This window comes from Prunus avium, chromosome 1 (assembly GCF_965620075.1).
Source record: "Prunus avium chromosome 1, drPruAviu1.hap1.1, whole genome shotgun sequence".
Taxonomy (NCBI): Eukaryota; Viridiplantae; Streptophyta; class Magnoliopsida; order Rosales; family Rosaceae; genus Prunus; species Prunus avium.
Genome location: NC_142284.1, coordinates 58,494,323 through 58,513,976, shown reverse-complemented (window position 1 = coordinate 58,513,976; position 19,654 = coordinate 58,494,323). Strand labels below are relative to the sequence as shown.

The 19,654-nt window shown below is 35.1% G+C and overlaps 1 protein-coding gene across 2 annotated transcripts; it reads left to right on the top strand.

Annotated features, from left to right (window-relative positions):
• Nucleotides 1-10,817: 10,817 nt before the first annotated feature.
• Nucleotides 10,818-19,548, top strand: LOC110772071 (uncharacterized). Of its 2 annotated transcripts, none has more exons than XM_088246645.1 (15): nt 10,818-11,314; nt 11,418-11,503; nt 12,216-12,370; nt 12,892-12,956; nt 13,074-13,238; nt 13,371-13,425; nt 15,077-15,319; nt 15,421-15,554; nt 15,969-16,158; nt 16,332-16,391; nt 16,470-16,717; nt 17,196-17,461; nt 17,534-17,739; nt 18,040-18,090; nt 18,804-19,548. In XM_088246645.1, the coding sequence occupies exons 1-15, from the start codon at nt 11,139-11,141 to the stop codon at nt 19,092-19,094; spliced, it is 2,391 nt and encodes a 796-aa protein (XP_088102771.1). In that variant the 5' UTR covers nt 10,818-11,138; the 3' UTR covers nt 19,095-19,548. The 2 variants fall into 2 exon arrangements, with proteins under 2 accessions (XP_088102771.1, XP_088102770.1); XM_088246644.1 differs by having other exon boundaries at nt 13,044-13,238.
• The last annotated feature ends 106 nt before the right edge of the window (nt 19,549-19,654 follow it).

Here is a 19,654-nt window from a genome sequence, read left to right as displayed (position 1 = left end):
AAAGAAAATGACGTCTTCAGACTCCATATATATTAATTATAAGAAACAAAATGTATGCGTGGGATTTTGTAGGTATTATTGTCACGACTCGACTCCTTTAGCACGATATTGTCCGCTTTGGGCCCCCCTCTCTGCCCTCACGGTTTTGTTTTTGGGAGCTCACGAGCAACTTCCCAGTGGGTCACCCATCCTGAGATTACTCTAGCCCCCAACTTGCTTAACTTCAGAGTTCCTAAGAATCCGAAGCCAGTGAGCTCCCAAAAGGCCTCGTGCTAGGAAGAGAAGTGCCCACACATTTAAGCACTTCACCTTTCCCTCCCCGAGCGATGTGGGATTGCTCACCGTTCTTGTTTCCCCAAGACACGGGTCTTACAATTATAACCATTAATGCCGATAAGGATGACATATTAGGTCAACAATCTTGTTGCCGACCTTGAGTGACCAATAAGTGCCAAAGTGTAATAATTTTATAGTAAATTTGGTTTATCCCTTTTAAATTGAATTTTCCTTATTTGTAATTCCTAATGTTTTGTTCTTATTAATAAAATTCAATTTTTATAAGTAAAAATCTATGACTAGGATCTAACTGATCAAGTTACCTTATTAAGCTTAATATCTGGGTTATTATAATTTTTAGATTCCCAAAATAACCCTATTTACAATTCATTGTGCTATGTGGTGGAGTTTTAATTTTTCATTCCCCAATTTATTGTGGTGATTCCCTCCATAATTTTTGTCTATAATTAATTATTTGTTTTAATTATGAGGCTGATTTCCATATACCTATTATATTTTAATTATGAGGTTGATTTCCAAAACATGATATGTAGGTAAATTATTTTTTGCATGTATCACCATAATTTTCCAATAGACAATTACCTAATCAATATTCTTTTAGACAAAAAGCTTAATTTGTATGTAGGTACATATTATCATTGTTTAGCTATAATATTACATAGGTGACTAATTAGGTATGTATTACATTATTATTTAGGTATTCATTGATTTCTTTTTAGTCAAAACGTTTCAATATTAAATAGGTGACTAATTAAAAAGAATTAAATATAAATGCTAAACATAAGGGATTTGACAAGTAAGGTAGATGCCACAGTGTGTAAATATTTTGTAATATTAGGACAACTATTAACCTATATTCAAATTTGGGTTTTTGATAATAGTTTTTTTTGTTGAGAAATTCTAGGATTGTATTCATAATTTAGCCAAAAAAGTTATTGGCCACAAAGGGTCATTACAAAAACGGAGTGATCTAACATCAAAGTTAAGACAATCTGGTGCGACTCCACTAATGATCACACATGATCAAATAAATTCCAATATAGGCATCCCAACTAAGATTGCAACCTCAGAATAATCAAAAAGAGATGAAGCTTGAAAAAAACAAGCTATAATAATATAAATAAAGCTTTCACAAAGGAAAGATGAAAAGCTCTCACAAGGGAGAGATGAAAAGCTCTCACAAGGGAGAGATGAAAAGCTCTCACAAAGGAAAGATGAAAAACTCTCACAAAAGAGAGGTGAAAAGCTCTCATAAAAGGAGAGGTGAATAGTTCTCACAAAATGAGAGGTGAAAACCACACAGAGAACCCAACAAGTCTCTGTAACTTATTCCAAACATAAAGAACCGCAAAATGGATGGTGATAGAGATATGTAGCCGAAACGCATGTGAAAATTGTTGAAGTGAGTCTCCTAATTAATCAAGGAGATTTATTTCCTTGATTAATTAAGGGATTTACTTTCCTATTTTATATAATTGTCAAATCATTGTATAATTATGAGATACTTTCCTAATCCTTTACTGTATCTAATTCCTTGTAAAGCACTCATGTAAACTCTTATATATACCTCCTTATGGAGAAGAATTAAAGGACCTAACATATTCAAAACCCATATTCATATTTTAGCATGGTATCAGAGCAATCGATCCTCGGTTGTCTCTAAATTCTCATATCAAAATTTCTCCTCCCTTCCTCTTCAAGGGGGGAGGGGGAATGAAAAATGATCTGTTTCTCTTTCTCATGGAGATTTTGCCTCTTTCTTGACTCCGACATAACCTTCTCTTCAGAGAGAGAAGAGGATTGAAGAGAAGTTTCTGTGTCCTTAGCCGTGTTCACAAGGTTTCTGTGTCCTTAGCCGTGTTCACAGGGTTTCTATGTTCTTTAAACTCCTCATATCAAATTTCTCATATTTCTCCCAAATCCAAATCCCTCAAATCTAAAGTCCTCAAATGCCTTATCTCAAATTTCTCATATTCAAATCCAAAACCCTAAATCAAATTCCTCATATTTTTCCCCAAATCCAAATCCCTCAGATCTAAAGTCCTCAAATGCCTTATCTCAAATTTCTCATATTCAAATCCAAATTCCTCAAATCTTATACACATACCTCTCAAATCCAATTCATACATCAAATTCCTCAAATCAAATTCCCATACCCTCAAATCTTATACACATACCTCTCAAATCCAATTCCTACATCAAATTCATACATCAAATTCCTCAAATCAAATTCCTCCAATCAAAATCCCTCATATTCTCATATCACATCTTACTTCCGCTGCGATGTCAGGAATCCCTACGATTCTCCCTTATTGCAGACTCACAGAAGCATGCGGTCAATCCTGCTGAACCAGCTACCCGGACTTGTGCTTCTATCAACACCGCCAAAGGTTCCCCTTTTCATACGTCCTCTCAAAAAATCCGCATGGATTATCAACTCGGGTTCTACGAATTTCATGACTCACTTACCAAGTTGGGCATTTGTGACGTATATGTACCAACTTGAGGAGGAGTGTTGAAGTGAGTCTCCTAATTAATCAATGAGATTTATTTTCCTATTTTATAGATTTATTTCCTTGATTAATTAAGGGATTTACTTTCCTATTTTATATAGTTGTCAAATCATTGTATAATTAGGAGATACTTTCCTAATCTATCTAATTCCTTGTAAAGCACTCATGTAAACTCTTATATATACCTCCTTATGGAGAAGAATAAAAGAACCTAACATATTCAAAACCTATATTCATATTTTTAGCAAAAATTCGACACCAAGACGTAGCCGCCTATGATGGTCGGAGGAAAATCCAAATCTATGTCTAAAATAGTTTAAAAATAGATAAATTTATATCTAAAATATAAGAATTATAAGGACTTATCTCGTAACAATCCAAATCTTGTCAACTTGTAATAACCTTCCCATTTCCAACGTCTCTTAAAAAAGCTCGTTGGGGTTTATCCAATAGTAAATTTGAAAGAAAAATGATTGCGTTTATCTAATGCACATAAACTCAAGCTTTGAATCTAGGACACCCAGTATTATGGGCATCTCATATGCGTCTACAACGAAGGTTAAGGAGATTCCAAGATTCAGATCTCTATTCAACATATTTACCGTGAAACTAATATATGGTAGTATGTTTACTTGCCAATAAGGGTCATTCTTCTACTAACACTATTATATTTGTTTTATAATTTTCATGTGAATATTGGTTGTAGAGAAAATTTTGATTTGTATGGTTGTAAAATGTATCGTGGATTTTCTTTGTAAACTTTTTCCTTTAAAAAAGTGCACATAATTAACAATGTAGTATTGTGAACTTACGCATATTTGTAACAATGTGTACAATCATTAATATCATTGTTGAGTTTAAGGTTCATCATTTAGGGTAAGACATATATATATATAAACAATTGTGCTAGTATTATAATTTGGATGAACTTGTAATTCATGCCAGGTACAGGTAGTATACCATGTACACATATATAGGAAAATATTATGTGATGTGTAGCTAAAACATAATTGTCGTTTAAGGCCAACTAAACCACTACTATGTTGTTTTTAATTTTTTAATTTATTTAAATAATCATGTTTTGGACTATGTCAAGATTGCGTCTCAACCCCTCTAATATAGTTTCTATTTTGGTCCTTTCAAGTCATCTAAAATAATTTGGGTAGTTTGGTAAGAGCTAGCCCTCATTCCTTGCTTCCAAGTCATTACCTTCAACAATATTTTTCATGAAAGCAAATTTCATAGCAGATGCGTTGGCGGCTATTGGTCATTAGATTCCCTCTCGGCATGTTTGGCTAGATCAGCTGCCTTCTACTACAGCAAGAGCTGCCGGGATTCCTTAGTTGGATTCCGAGCCTCTGCCAAATGGGATTCTAGAAACCCAAGTTGTTCAATTGTCCCAAAAATTCAATAAATTTTCTAATTTAAGTGGGCAGCGAAGAAAGAATTAAGGAATTACCCATTAAGCCAATTCAATTTTTCTATTATTTTCTTAGGAAAATTTGGTATGTTATGCCTTTTGGTCTGCCAATTCATATTTGAGTTTTAGATTTGTGAAAGTTTTAATTTTTAGTTTATAGTTTTCATTTTTCATTTTAAAAAAAATTGAAAACAAGAAACTTGTTCGATAGCAAATTTTAGTTTTTAAAAAACAGAAAAATGTTTAAAAGTTGTTTGGTAACTGAGTCTGATTTTATGTGGAATTTGGAATTTGGAATTTTTTGGAATATAATGAAAGTGCAAGTTACATATAGAGTACACAATATTTTTCAGTAAATATTTTGGAGTTAGGATGAGTTTTTGGTGAATTTTAGATTTGAAGGTCCCGAGGCTCGGACTTGGTCCCCAGCTAAAAGCAAGAGTCAAGTGGTCGGGTCCAAGTCAAGGGGTCCCAAATACCGAGTTTTGGTAACTGGAGCGCAATGTTGTGCAACGATATAAAATTGATGAATGAGAAATGAGGGGAAAAAAAGGAACACTTACAAGGTTTTTTTTTTATTTTTTATATTTTTTTTAAAAGGGAGATATAATGAAAGTGCATGTTACAAAGAGTACACAATATTTTTCAGTGAATATTTTGGAGTTAGGATGAGTTTTTGGTGAATTTTAGATTTGAAGGTCCCGAGGCTCGGAATTGGTCCCTGGCTGAAAGCAAGAGTCGAGTGGTCAAGTCCAAGTCAGGGGGTCCCAAATACCGAGTTTTGGTAACTGGAGCGCAATGTTGTGCGACGATATAAAATTGATGAATGAGAAATGAGGGGGAAAAAAGGAAACACTTACAAGTTTTTTTATTTTATTTATTTATTAAAGGGAGATTTTGAAAACAAAAAATGAAATATATCAATTAAATGGTTATTGGGTCCTTAGTTTGTCAATTAATTATTTTCAAAAAATTAATGTTAAAACTAAAAGAAGTCACAATTAGTTTGTATCCTGTATGCAACCATAAATATCTCTTTGGAATTTGTTTAGGACTCAAATTTGAAACCCTCACATGTTTACTTACTAGTAGTAATGGGTACGGAAAGCAAGGAAATAATTTCAATTCCTGATTTCCCCACGTTTATTAACTTATAAGGAATGAGGTGGGTCCCACCTTAAAATACATTATCACATACCTTTAAAATCATGAATGAAATCAATTAGGAGGGGTAGTTAGTCTGATTCCCATTCATGTTCTTCCTTATTGGCTTCCAAAAATAACATTACAATTTTACAATTAATTCCATTCATGTGTTGATTTTAGTAAACAACTTAATATAAATGACTTTTTCTCATACCATTCATGTTCTTCCGTACCATTCATTCATGTCTTGGTGCACAACTTTCCATTTTTAATGGTGCACAAACCAAATATGAGAATGGTAGAAAGTGCCTTTCTTGATCTTTTTTCCCAACAAACATGATTCTGAAGCCAAGCCAATCCCATATATCAATCATATAGATAATGTATTAAATTATAATCCTTACCTCATTGATTTAAAAAATAGAAAAAAGAAAGAGAGAGATCGAAACCAACCGCATCCATTGTCGTGTGCTTCGGAGATATTTTTTCACCATGGTAGAAGCTATCATTAACTTTTGGAGCATTGATGAATAACACAACTGAGTACTATAATATCTAGACTGAAAAACAAAGCACTAAAATATCATTATGCTTTTGCATTATTGCAAAAGTATTATAATTCATGAAGATACAAGTTTCCATTAATTTTGGAGCACTGATTTATAGCAAACTTAAGTATTATAATGTCCACATAAAAGAACAAAAGTAGTATGCCTTCTACTGCAGCATTTTAATAGCAAATTGAGGCTTAATGTCAGGCATAAAATCAGAAACATGAGGACAAAATGAGCTCGTCACTTCAAAAGTATAGTGTATTAGTGTGAATGGAAGAGATAGGTGGTGGGCAGACAGAAGAAAAAACAGCTATGCATGCTCATGGACACTCCAAGCAATCCTTGACCCCAGTTTACGGTATTGTTCCTCATCCTTTTGAATTTCATCAGCTCACAAAATTTGACTCAGTTCTCTTTACATCTGTCTTTAGACAATGAACCTCCAGCGGGGGCGGTGGGAGGAAATTAGTCCAAGGGGTGCACTGAAAGAGAAATTATGTTATGAGGGACACTACACTACTTAGTCTAAGGATCAATTGCACCATTTTCACAAGCTTTACAAAAGTGTGTGACTAAAGTCAGTTAGCCAATGAGTCTGTCGGCAAGGGCCATGTGTCTTTTGTTTCTGTCAATTTCGATTAGCTTATGTTGTTAAAATCATGTGAAGATGGTGATAACCTATTAACTAAGTCAGTGAACCATTTTCACAAGTTTAAATCATGTTGTTAATTCCTTGAATAAATCCATCCGTGTCCACTCTTTCTAAGTTTGTTGTGTGTTTATAGTTTATGTTTGTATTTTCTACTTGTGAGTGTTAAAAGGTTGTAATCGCAGTTGTAGTTTGGTGCGCTGATGTATATGTTTGTTTTTTCTATGGCTTGCGGTTTTTTTGCCGAATTTCTTAGGCACTGTGTGGCTATGAGGAGGTACACCTTGTGCGCTTGCTATTGGTGGTGAACTTTTCCGTATTTGGATTAATCCTTTGTGTTTATTATGCTTCCGTATTGTATTAATAATATGTGGTTATTTGTATTTGTATTAGTTCTTGTAACTGACAACTTTTAGGTATGAATTATGAATTATATATGTGATCTATTGCTTTTCTCTGGAAAATAAAATAAAATCTATTCGCTTAGGTTGACTATATTGCATAGTTTTTCTATATTGTACTTCACTAGTGTACATTTAATGAAACGGTCAATTCAATTAGGATAAGTGTTTACCTGTTTGTTAAACAAACAAATCAACGTCCTATTCTGTTAGTTAACAAAAACATTTCCTTGACCTAAAACTTAGACCAAAGTGGTCTTAATGGTGATGTATAATATGGATCTTAGTTGCAGAATGAATGGACAAAAAGAGAATAAATGTTACACGATTAAGTTAAGGTCCCGTTTGGTTCATGAGAAAGGAGGCTTGGGAATGGGAATTCAATTGTTTTCCCATGTTTGGTAAGTCCAGGCATAAGAAATGGTTTCCTAGCACATGGGAAAGTAGGGGGGAAAGTGAAACCCTCCTCTTAACTTGGGTTTTGTTTTCTCTCCTCATGGGAAAGTTTGGGAAAATGAGCCAACATTCAATGCACAATTTTCATGACTATTTTGTCCCTATGAACAATTTATAATTACAACGTATCATTAAATGCATTCTTTTTTTATTTGATTTAATATGGGTATAATTGGAAAATTATACAAACTTTGTTTTCCATTCCTACTCAAAACAAACATGGGAAAGGAAACAAAGTGAAATCTCCCAGTTACTTTCCCAACATTACCAAACGTGGGAAAGGAATCTTTCATTCCCATTCCTTGGGAAATGACATGAGAATTGATTTCCGCTCAAATCCATTCCGTGAACCAAACGGGGCCTAAGAGCTTAAGACGCATCTTGAAATGGACCAAGAAGAGAATGAGTGAGAGAGAGAGAGAATAGTCCAAGTCCCTCTCAAACAAATTGTGACCAATATTTGATGTCAAATGCTTTTATGGTCCATGCATGATCGAACAAAAGTTACACTAGAGACAGCGCCATTATATTCTTGCGCGTAGAGCTTTCCACTATTTTTACTTTAATTTATTTTCTAATTAATTTTGAATTTTTTATTTTTTTGGGGAACTTTTAGGGATCACATTGGCACCTTCCTTTCTCATTTTGGAATAATGTACGTTTGCATTCACATCCACTTTATGTCACCAAAATGCCAATCTAGTGCAAGGCCAAGGTCACTTTCATTTGAGATAGTTATTGATTATTTCAGAAAGAAATATAGAACATGTAGGCCTTCGTGTACTTTGGCTAAATTCTCCTCCCACACACAAAGAATGCATAATTTGCGCATAGCTAGTGAAGTTAGCAATTAGGTTGTGATGCCTATTGTGGGAGTGATTTTCCTCAAATATTTGCTTCCACATCTATTCTAAAGCGTTACCAGAAGAAAGTTTGTAAGCTAATGGGAATGCGAGAACTAGCCTGCATAGTTTGTGCAGCTTCTATGTTAGAAGCATTTCAATTTTGTCTAATTTTTCCTCCTTTTATAAGTAAGGGGAATGGAGTCTAGGATCTCGGATATGATGTTATTTGTCACGACTTAAGAAAGCGTATTTCACATCCGCGCTATGTTGGAGTTCGAAAGCAAATATCCCACATTGAGAGCAAAAGATTGCCATATATATACTTTGGACCCAAGTTATGGGTTCGGCTTTGGATAGTTGAAAAATAATAATTATTTGTCAAAATTGGGCCTTGGGCCTTTTTGGGCTCTAGGAAAGGAGACATTGCCAAATCTTTGTTTAGTTCAATTTTTGTTGATGATGGTTTAGTTTTTACTCAGCAAATTGAAATTGCTCCTTGTATGATCTAAAAAAATCTTAGCCCTCTTTCTATCAAAAAACACTTTTAGAGCCGTTTTCACTTTGAGGGGAGAGGAAGTCACTGCTTTTCCTCACATCTTCCATCTCCCCTATTCTCTTTCTACCTATTTTCTCTCTTTCTTTTCAAAGACAAAAGTTTTTCCTTATTTGTCTTCGTTTTGTTATGATTTTCCTCCAACTATCACAGGCGGTTGCGTCTCGGTGTTTGATCTTCACATGTGTTTCAACGTCGGATCTCCACCACCATCCTTTTTGCGGTTTCTTTATGTTTGGAATAAGTCACAAAGACTCTTCGGGTTCGCTGTGTAGTTTTCACATCTCATTTTGTGAGAGTTTTTTACCTCTTCTTTGTGAGAGCTTTTCATCTCTCATTTGTGAGAGTTTTATTTGTATTGTTATGGCTTAGTTCTTTCAAGCTTTATTTCTTTTTTATTATTTTGAGTTTGCAATCTTAGCTGGGATGCCTATGCTAAAGTTTCTTTGATCCTACATGATCATTAATAGAGGCGCATCAGATTGTCTTCATTTTGATGTTAGACCGCTCCATTATTGTAATGGCCATTTGTGACTAGTTTGTATTGACATTTTGTGGTTAGTGGCTTTTTTGGCTAAATTATTAATGTAATCCTAGAATTTCTCACAAAAAAAGAAAAAAAGAAAAGACTTCTTGTATGATTAAAAATCTTTCATCTCAATTTCAATCCACCTCTGATCAAAGCGAATTTTCATAAATCAATAACTTACTTTTCAACTAATGTGCCTCGACGTAAAAAAAGAATACTTAAATCAACAATAGACGTTAACGGGGTCTAATTCATTAGAAAAAAGGTAGTGACTTTCATATCAGTGGTCTCAGGTTCGAACCCTTATAATACCTTGATAATGTGTGTGTGTGTGTGTGTGAAACCCGCTTGTAGTTTAGACTATCAATTGTGAGAAACCCCCTTTTAAGTTTTGGATATTACCAATATTATTAAGTTTCACTTAACCTCCTCATCCTAATAATGATATAGTTAATTTGATTTGCTCCAATTGGAATCAACTTTCTCCTTTTTCTTTATAATTTTTGTTTACAACTTGTTGGAAGATTTGGGGTAAACAAAATCGATTCATTTTTAGAATAAAAGGGGAGAAATTCAAAATGTGGTTTAACATATTAAATCTTATATAATTAATTATTGGCAAACAAATAAACTTGGTCTTAAAAAATAGAAAAATGGGAATGCGAAATGTTATGGATGGAGTCCCCCAAAGAAAATTATGGTAAATTAATTTTGATGGTTGGTCAAGCTTCTACAAGTTTTGTTATTTGTAATTCACAAAACATTGCTCTTTTAGTTGGTTAATTTCCTATTGATTTCACTTCTCTTCAGTGGACTACTCGTTTTCGATTGCAAAATTGTTCATATGTTGACAAGTTAAGGTGTAATATCCTAGAAAGTGAAATAAATCATTCAAGATCTTTGACTTCGTCTACAACAATTTTTAGAAGTTTGAATTTCACATAATTTTTGAGAAACAAATATGGTAGCTGATCAATTAGCTAATTTAAGTCATCATTTGCAACATTCTTTGTATTTGGATTAGTAATTTTCCTTATCAAGTTTTGTATCATATAAAATTTCACTTTTTTAGTTTAAAGATCACAAGAGAATCTTCTTTGTAATTACTTTTTTTTTTTTTTTTTTAGGTGAGACCCAAGGGTATCCACCGCCGACAGTAGTGACTAATCCCTTTCGCCGCGGGAGCTCTCCCAATTGAAGTAAACGGCTGGCCACAAAATGCGCTCCATTCCCATGGGCGGGGATCGAACCCCCAACCTCATGGTTAAGGAATGAGGTGAGCTACCACCACACCACATCTTATGGTTTCTTTGTAATTACTTTGTATACAGCATATGTTAAAAAAAAATAAAATTAGTAGAGTTACATTCCCAACCAATTAAAAAGAACCGAAGGCATAGTCGCTAAGGAGAAAATTGTAAAAACGCATAAACAAAATTAGCGGAATGCACGTTGTAAAGGTCCGTGATGTTTTTCTTTCCTTCTCTGACTACAAACGTTGAAAATCCCAAATGCTACGAACCCTAGCTGCCAGCAAATCAGCATTTCGAGATTGCCAATTCTAGGGTTAGAAATCGCAGAGTGAACTTGCCTACACGCGAACACTGACACATTGTTGTGGTCGGCAAAACAATCGTGCCATTTCTCAATGAAATCAAGCTTCGGAAATGGTTGATACATGAGGATTAAGACGGCAAGCTGAGAGCTTTGATTGGCACCGTGTTTGGTTTGAATTTGAAGCGAAGGGATGCAAATTTCGTGGATTTTGATTCCATATGTTTCGGCATTTAGGATGGCTTGTGGGTCTAAACTATAAATCTCCATCGTCAAAGAGGTTGCCAGATGCCAAGCCTCCCCCGGCTGAAGTTAAGCCGGTGGCTATGTTGGATTCTGTTCAAGAGATTGCTATTTACATTCACAGATTTCACAATCTTGACCTTTTCCAGCAGGGGTATATTTATGTGCATTTCTTTCAATTGTTATTTTGAACTTGTTCGTGCTTGCTTTTTTAAAGTTAAATTTGTGGGTATTCTTCAATTTATTTTATTTTATAGATGGTACCAAATTAAAATTACCATGAGATGGGAGGACAGTGAATATACTTCTGTGGGGACTCCAGCAAGAGTTGTTCAATATGAAGGTACTGACTTTTGTTGGAGTTGTTATTTTTTCTTCTATAGAGCAAAATGATATAAAAATATTGATTACTATTTAGTCAAAAATAAAATCGTAAGTATATGTTAAGTACATTGCTTGTAAGCATATAGTTTGAAACAAACTGATTTTCAGAGTCAGAAGTATATAAATTTGGTCAGTGGGTCTGTTGGTACGAGAGCTTTTGCTAAGTTTCTTATCAGTTAACCCCGAATTTTGCAATGCAGTATAACTGTACAAATCTTACCTTGTTATGATGCAATGAGGGTTGTTTTTAAGTATGTATTCATGGGTCAATAAATTGTCCTTTTGAACTTTTATCAATTTATTACAAGTTGGTCGTTGTTTAAGAGAAGTGATATTATTTTGAAAAAACAAAATTTTAAGAGCCAGGTTTTCATTGCTTGTTTTATTGTTTCTCTTTCTTTGGTTAATATTCAAAATGATTGAAAGTGTAGAGTAAAAACTTTACATGACCTACCTGGGTCCAGCTATTTTTGTCAACAGATCAACCTAGCTATCCTCATGTTTTTAGTATATACATGGTTAACTGGTTTTTATACTTTTGTTATTTGGGCATAGAGATATGTTTTGCTTCAGTTAAATAAAGATTTAATAAGCTTGTCCCATTTAAGTGATGCTATTTTCATAAACTAAGAGGCAAGGGCGTAGAGATAATTAAACTGTTTGACTGGCAGCTCCTGATCTGGGTTCTGATGATGTATATGGAGTATGGAGGATTGATGATACAGATAACAGCTTCTCAACACAGCCCTTTCGTATCAAATATGCAAGGCAGGATATCTTTTTATCAATCATGATATCATTCAATCTATCTCTAGCGAGATATGAGGTAATAATCTCGCTCTCTCTGTCTCACTCTGTCTCTGTCTCTCTCTGTCTCTCTGTGCCTCTGTCCTCACGCACATGTGACATGCTAAGCATCTAACTGTCTATATGGAATTTATTGAAGATGTTATTGGCCCTCATAACATGTTTGTTGTCTGGGTTGCCTACGACATTCATGACAACATTTATTTTTGGCTAGCCTTTTTTTTTTGGCTCTTTGTTTTTTTTCTCTGAATTGTGAAAGGTCCCATTAGCTACATGCCCAAACTTTCTGCTTGCTGCCTTGATGACGTCAGAATAGTTGATGAGAATTTGCATTCTTAAAACCTAAGAGGCCAGAAGGTCAAGCTCGTTAAAAATAAAAAATAAAAAATCCTGTTTTGCAAAAGAAATTAAATTACTTTCCAAGGAAATCTTTGTGGTTAAGTATGTGCTATAATTTGGCGATTTATATTTGTTATTTTGTCCAAGTAGAATGTAGTGTTTATATAATGTATTCATGTTAATAGGGTATGTACTTTTCAGGGTCTCTCCTCATCTGCTGTTATTTTGAAGTTCGAGCTTCTGCATGCCCCCATATTAGGAAATAGGTGAGTTGAGATGATTCATATTTTCATACACACGTTTAAGTTTGCAAATTGAAACTAGAGTCAGTTATTATGTTGCATAAATTGCAGGTCTGACTTGCAGGCTTCTTTGGATGCTAGCCCTGCAGCTGTCCATGAATTCCGAATTCCTCCTAAAGCTCTTCTGGGATTGCATTCTTATTGCCCTGTCCATTTTGATGTATTCCATGCGGTGCTTGTTGATGTTACAGTACACATCAGTCTACTGAAAGCTGTCTCTTACACGCTCCCATCGAAGGTACCCAGGTTTGTCACATATTCTAGTCTATAAAGTAGTTTGGCACTCCATTTTGTGGAAATTAGTCTTCTTATGGTATTGAAAACTAATTCTGTGCACACTTTTTTTGCAAAATTAACTCAGGATTTGATTTATTTCAGTGATTCGTCCATTGCTGAAGATGTTGGTGGAGAAGGTCTTTCTGGGTCAAATCAAGTATGTTGTTACGCATTAAATTCTGCTAGATCTTTTTTCTGGCCCTTGTGAGGCTTGACATTATTCACATTTGAATCTTTGATCTTGTTCAACAGTGTATTCCTGTGTGTTGGTTGTCATCTTTGCTTCTCTCTCTCTCTCTCTCTCTCTCTCTCTCTCTCTCACACACACACACACACACACACACACACATACTTCTTCATGAAAATACATGTTTTCCATCAATTCCCTGTTGCGCTTTCCAAGGGCCTTTCGCATAATAACAGGACATACATTGGGCATATGTATGCACACGCATGTGCTTTTTGTATATGCATTGTAGTTTAGGGAATTGACTATGTAGTAGAGTCAAGATTATGTTTCCATAATTGATTCAATATGCTTAGGGCTTTTTTTATTAGGAATATCCTCGGGGATGTCTATTATATAAATGTCATAAACAATCCTTGGAAATTGCTTCATGCGAGATCAGGGACCCACATAGAAATGGCATATTGGTAAGAACAGCGGCTAATGAGTTTTTGCGTGACGCAAAAGGACTAAACAATTTCACTGCGCAAAGCCGACTAATCTGGTATAGCTACTTTATTTGGACTGCGTGATCTGGGAAGCACTAATACGTAAGTGCTATATGGGTATGACAGGCGTATGCGATGCAGAAGAAGCGACACTAAGCTGGCAGAGTTGCTGGAGGAAAGAAAATTGAGATGAATGGTGTCGTTTTGGTTTTGGTGTGTGTGTGTGTGTTTAAAAAAGAAAATGGCAGGCTTTAATTTGATTTCCCAATGAAACCAGCCCAGTTTACTCCACCTCGACCTCTAGTTTACACCACCTCCATACCTCTCTTTAACCTTTCTTATCTTTATTTCAGTGCAAAGAAGTTTGGGGTCCACACCCCCAGCTTGTAGTAAGCTCACCGTACCGGGTTGTTAGTTATTTCCTATATGTGACTACCTTCCTAGCATATTGTTCTAGGATTTGTTATCTATTTGAACCAAGTGTACAAGCACTAGAATTAGAAACATGGTAGGGTAATCATGATGATAATAAATAGCAAGAAGTTGCATGAGAGGAAGAAAGTTCCTCACCCCCAGCTGTGCTAATTATTATTCTTGAATGACAATTAATACTTTGTTTTGATTATTTTATACTTTTGATATTAGATAATAATTCAATACTAAAGGCTTGCATCTTAATGCTGAAAGGCTTACGACGCGCCTTGCAAGACATAAAACGCCTCACCTCTATACCTTGCTTTTGAAAACATTGTATTTTAGAAAGATAACTGAGGTTTCATTGGGATGTATCAGTTCCCTTAAACCAAAGCATTGTTTTTGAGTCCCTGAAAAACTTGAAAGTTTAAATTTACATTGAGAAATGCATTGAAAGGGAAGGCTACTGAGCATATCTAAAACATAGATGGGTGTTATAAACAATGGATTTGAAATTAAAAATATAAAGTTTCAAAATTTGCGATGCTTTTGAAGTTTGAACTCTGACTTGTATCTGGGCTTATTGCTAGCATCAATGTTCTTAATATGTATATAAAAGGTTTCAAGTATCCTTAATCTATTATTTATGTTTTGTTTGCTACTTCTCTTCAGAGGCTGTTCTATCATGTACTTACACTTGACAATTTGTGATTGACTAGGCATCAGTACAAGTGGCTGCTGCAGGTGTGAATGACATCATGCTTGTTAAATCATTGTTAGCTGCTCGCGACATACTACTTGAAGAGCTCCAGAAACTCAGCAAGGCTATTGACCAAGCAATTGATTTGACTGATTTTATATCTAAAATGGATGACACAAAGTTTGATTCTTTCCTGCAAGAAAATTTGGTTGCAGCAGATGCCAAAGTTTCAGGACAAGGCAAGCCACACAATGGTCTTGAGGTCCTTACTTAATTCATGCAGCATAATGTTCTTATCCTTATTTCGAAATTTCTATGGTTTAAGCTTAGTGTTTTCACTTAACTTTATCTGTTTTTGAACAGAAAGTAAATGGCACGTCAGAATTTGGAAGTGGTGAATTGCTGCGCCCCTTATCAAGGGGCGTCTTACTGAATTATTTTCATTCTTTGGGCGATCAAGTTTTATATTTATGGAACACTTTTTTAAACTTCCACAGGTTTGTTTTTATTTGATATTGTTATTGTGTCCTTTTATGTTTTTTAAATAAATTAAAATGATGCTATACTCAATGATGGTCCTGATTGTAGACTTCCACCGTTGAGGAATATATATATATATATATATATATAAATGTAAGTACTACTGAAACAGGCATTGTCTCTAGAAGGGCTCCCACTATGAGGGTGCTTCTAGAGAGGATGCCCCTTTTAAAAAATATGCTGGTATGCAATAGCAACGTCATGTTATTGTCAATAACCTATCAATAGTCTGTTAAAAAATGATCGGGACCTCTTCCAATGTGATTGGATTAACCTCCTATTTGTATCCACAAAAAATAAAAGACTCGCTCCTCTGATCTAATTTCCAGATCATCTGTACTCGTTTGTATGGTGATATTTATTCATTACAGGTTTAACAAAACAAAGGTACTGGAATACTTGCGTGACACATGGGCTAAGGATAGAAAAGCTGAATGGTCAATATGGATGGTTTACTCTAAGGTTGAGATGCCTCATCATTTTATCAATGGTGGGGGTGATGAGTCTTCCCACAGTGCGGGCCATAGAAGAGTTTCAACTATGTGGAAATTAACTGATGATGTAAGTGTTCTAAGTATTCATACCACATGATTTGTAACTTGACGAAAGAAATTTCCCCAACATGTTTTAAGCAATGTCAAGGGTTTGTTCAGTGTTCCCTATGTACAGTTCAGTTATCAGCAAATTTAGATTTTCAATGCATGTTTTATGGATCTTACTTGTGTTATGTACAGCCTGCCCAGACTGCTGCTACCCGTGCTGAGCTTCATCGACGAAGTATTGCACAAATGAAGGTGGGCTTTTGCTTTCAGATGGAGAGTTGTATTGTCTCTTCCGTTGAATTTTTTTGTAAATTGGAGTTTTCTCTGCAGATTAACAATCGGTCAATTCAAGACATGCATATATTTGGAGATCCATCAAGCATTCCTATTGTCATTGTGGAGCGTGTCTTGAATGCGCCTAGGCGTACTACTAGTGAAAATTCTTACTTGAGAAATTTGGACGTGATAAACTCTCCTGGCTTACTCAGTGGATCTGGCTCTGAATCCGTAAACAAGAGATCCAGCTATAGCTCACCAAAGAAAGGCCGGGTTTTAAAGATCGTTGTCTTTGTGCATGGCTTTCAGGCTAGTTTTGTTCTCTTACAGCTTCCTCTTAAATTCTTAACATTTCATTGTTTCCTCTGTTCTTTCCTTGCCCCCTTCCAATGTTTTCATTGTGTAAAAAGTTGCCACAACATAACTTTTTATTTTTATTATTTTAAAAAAAAGTTTATTAACATTTTGAACTTAGTTTGTCGGGGTTTCCATTTGACCTTTGGTTAAAACTTGCCAGCTATTTGTAATAACTTATGTTTATTAAGGTTCGAAAAACTGTATATGTGATGCTCACAAAAGTGTTTTGGTTGTGCTAGTCATTGTGTGTTTTGCTCCCTAAAGTGAGTCAAACGTTTGTAATTTATGGATTATAATATTCATTTGGTGGCCATTCATGTTTTATGCTGCGAGTATAGAACTTATACTGGTGTAGTTGATGAACAGCTACATAAGTCTATTGATTTGTGCTACGCACTGAAATGTACTTAATACAACTCTCACACTACAGGGGCATCACCTGGATTTACGGCTTATTCGGAATCAATGGCTTTTGATAGATCCCAAGGTAGAGTTTCTAATGTCAGAGGCAAATGAAGACAAAACATCTGGTGACTTCAGAGAAATGGGACAAAGGTTGGCCCAGGAAGTAGTTTCTTTCCTTAAGAAGAAAATGGATAAAGTTTCAAGATCTGGAAGCATAGCTGATATTAAGCTTAGCTTTGTGGGACATTCTATTGGGAATGTGATCATAAGAACGGCGCTAACAGGTATTAAACATTTAGACATCATGTTTTCCCATTATATGCAGTTGGTGTTGATATTAGGCATGGTTTTTGCAGATAGCATTATGGAGCCATTCCTAAGATACCTGCACATATATCTTTCTATATCCGGCCCACACTTGGGGTATCTATACAGTTCAAACTCTTTGTTTAACTCCGGGCTGTGGCTTTTGAAGAAGCTTAAGAACACGCAGTGTATTCATCAGCTTACTTTCACGGATGATCCAGACCTTCAAAATACGTTCTTTTACCAGCTCTGTAAGGTACTGAGAATTCTATTACCAGATACATCTTTCTGTTTTTCCCTTTTAACAACTTGTACTCAGCCATCAAGCTGTTGCCTCATAACTGTTGATGATCTTGGGAAAATAAATAAAATCATGATATTAATCTGGCTTTTTGTTTGCACTATATGTCAATAATAGTTTTGTGTATTCCATAATTTTCTGTTAATTGAAGGCAAATATGACATTCTTTACAAAAATATTGACGAGCTTTAAGAAAGAACTGTGGCCAATGTCATCTGTTTAATTGCTGAGGTTCTAAATCAATTCTTTTTGCAGAAGAAGACACTTGAGAATTTCAAGCATATAATCCTGTTATCTTCACCACAGGTATCTTGATCACTTCCCTGGGGGTTTTGTAACCAAGATTATTTAATAAAAATATTAAACTTATGCTAGAGACTTTGTTTTCGTTGCATCTCTCTGCTGTTTGCCATTGATTGTAATGTAAGAAATGCAATTGATAAGTCCATGGACCTTCATAATTGCTCGCATCAACTACTGTGTTTGAGCACCTGTGCTTAAGAATCCAATAAATTAAATAAACCACCTGAATTTTTTGCCATACTTCCACACCCATTGACTTTGATCCAACTGCTAAAATAATTAAAAACTCAAGCTGCTCAGAACTCGTTCATGTGAGCCGCTACCTTTAAAACCTTCTTTCTGGTTCCTTCTGTGTTTCCAATGTTTAATAGTTGTGTGAGATTTTCACATTTGTAATGGTGAAATCTTCCTTTTTTGGATGATGAGCATAGTCTACATTACTAAGACACAAGGCATTACTCCAAAGATTCAATGTTTGCCAGGGAGGAACTCATAACAGCTCTTTCATTTCTTTATCTATTTTGATGTCTGATAGCAGCACTTTTATTGAACACTACTTTTCAGATTTACAATTGTCAATGTCTAAGAAATTTGCAATGATTTATTTGTGCCCAATGGAAAACCAAAATCTCACTAAACTTTTTATACTGTTTAAGAAAAAAATTGTTCTCATGATATTGGTGGTTGCTTCAACCATCATTAATTATGTTTTGCAGGATGGTTATGTTCCCTACCATTCTGCTAGAATAGATATGTGCCAGGCTGCTTCATGGGACTTGTCAAAGAAGGGCAAAGTTTTTATGGAAATGCTGAATGATTGCTTGGACCAGATACGGGCCCCTCACTCTGAGAATCGAGTGTTCATGCGCTGTGACATCAACTTTGATACCTCTTCGTATGGAAAGAACCTGAACACCTTCATTGGAAGGGCTGCTCATATTGAGTTTTTGGAGTCCGACACTTTTGCAAGATTCATCATGTGGTCTTTCCCAGACCTTTTTCGGTAACTGCTGTTTCTGGCAATGCAGCTTCTTCTCTACCCTGTCGTTATCTGATTATCTCCTTCCCTCCAATCAAAGACAACTGAGGACGGTTTTAGGAGGTAGAGTGTTGAATATGTGGCACCATGTCAAATGCTTGAAGAAATCGGCTATTGTAAATTATCAGCTTAGAACTCATTTTACGGGTAGAAGTTGTGCCTTTGTTTAGCTGAATGTGAAGTTTCTAGGGTATTCCACGAGCCTTGTGGACCATACATAATATTTAGTATACAAGCAAGGTTCCTTGTGGACCATACATTTTCCATTTTCTAGGCTAGTTAGATTATGTGATTATGCTTTTGATCAAGTTCCTGTCACAAGGATCTTGTATTTTAAGTACAGTTGAGATGGGAAAAATGAACCTTGCAGAGTTTAGGCGTGTAGTAATAAGAATTTGATTACAGTTTTATCTTTTTGTCAATTGCCTATAGTATACTTTTGAGGCCTCAAATATATAATATTATATGTAGTATTATACATTTATAACATTATAAATGTTACTCAGGCCTTATGGGACAATTTACCCC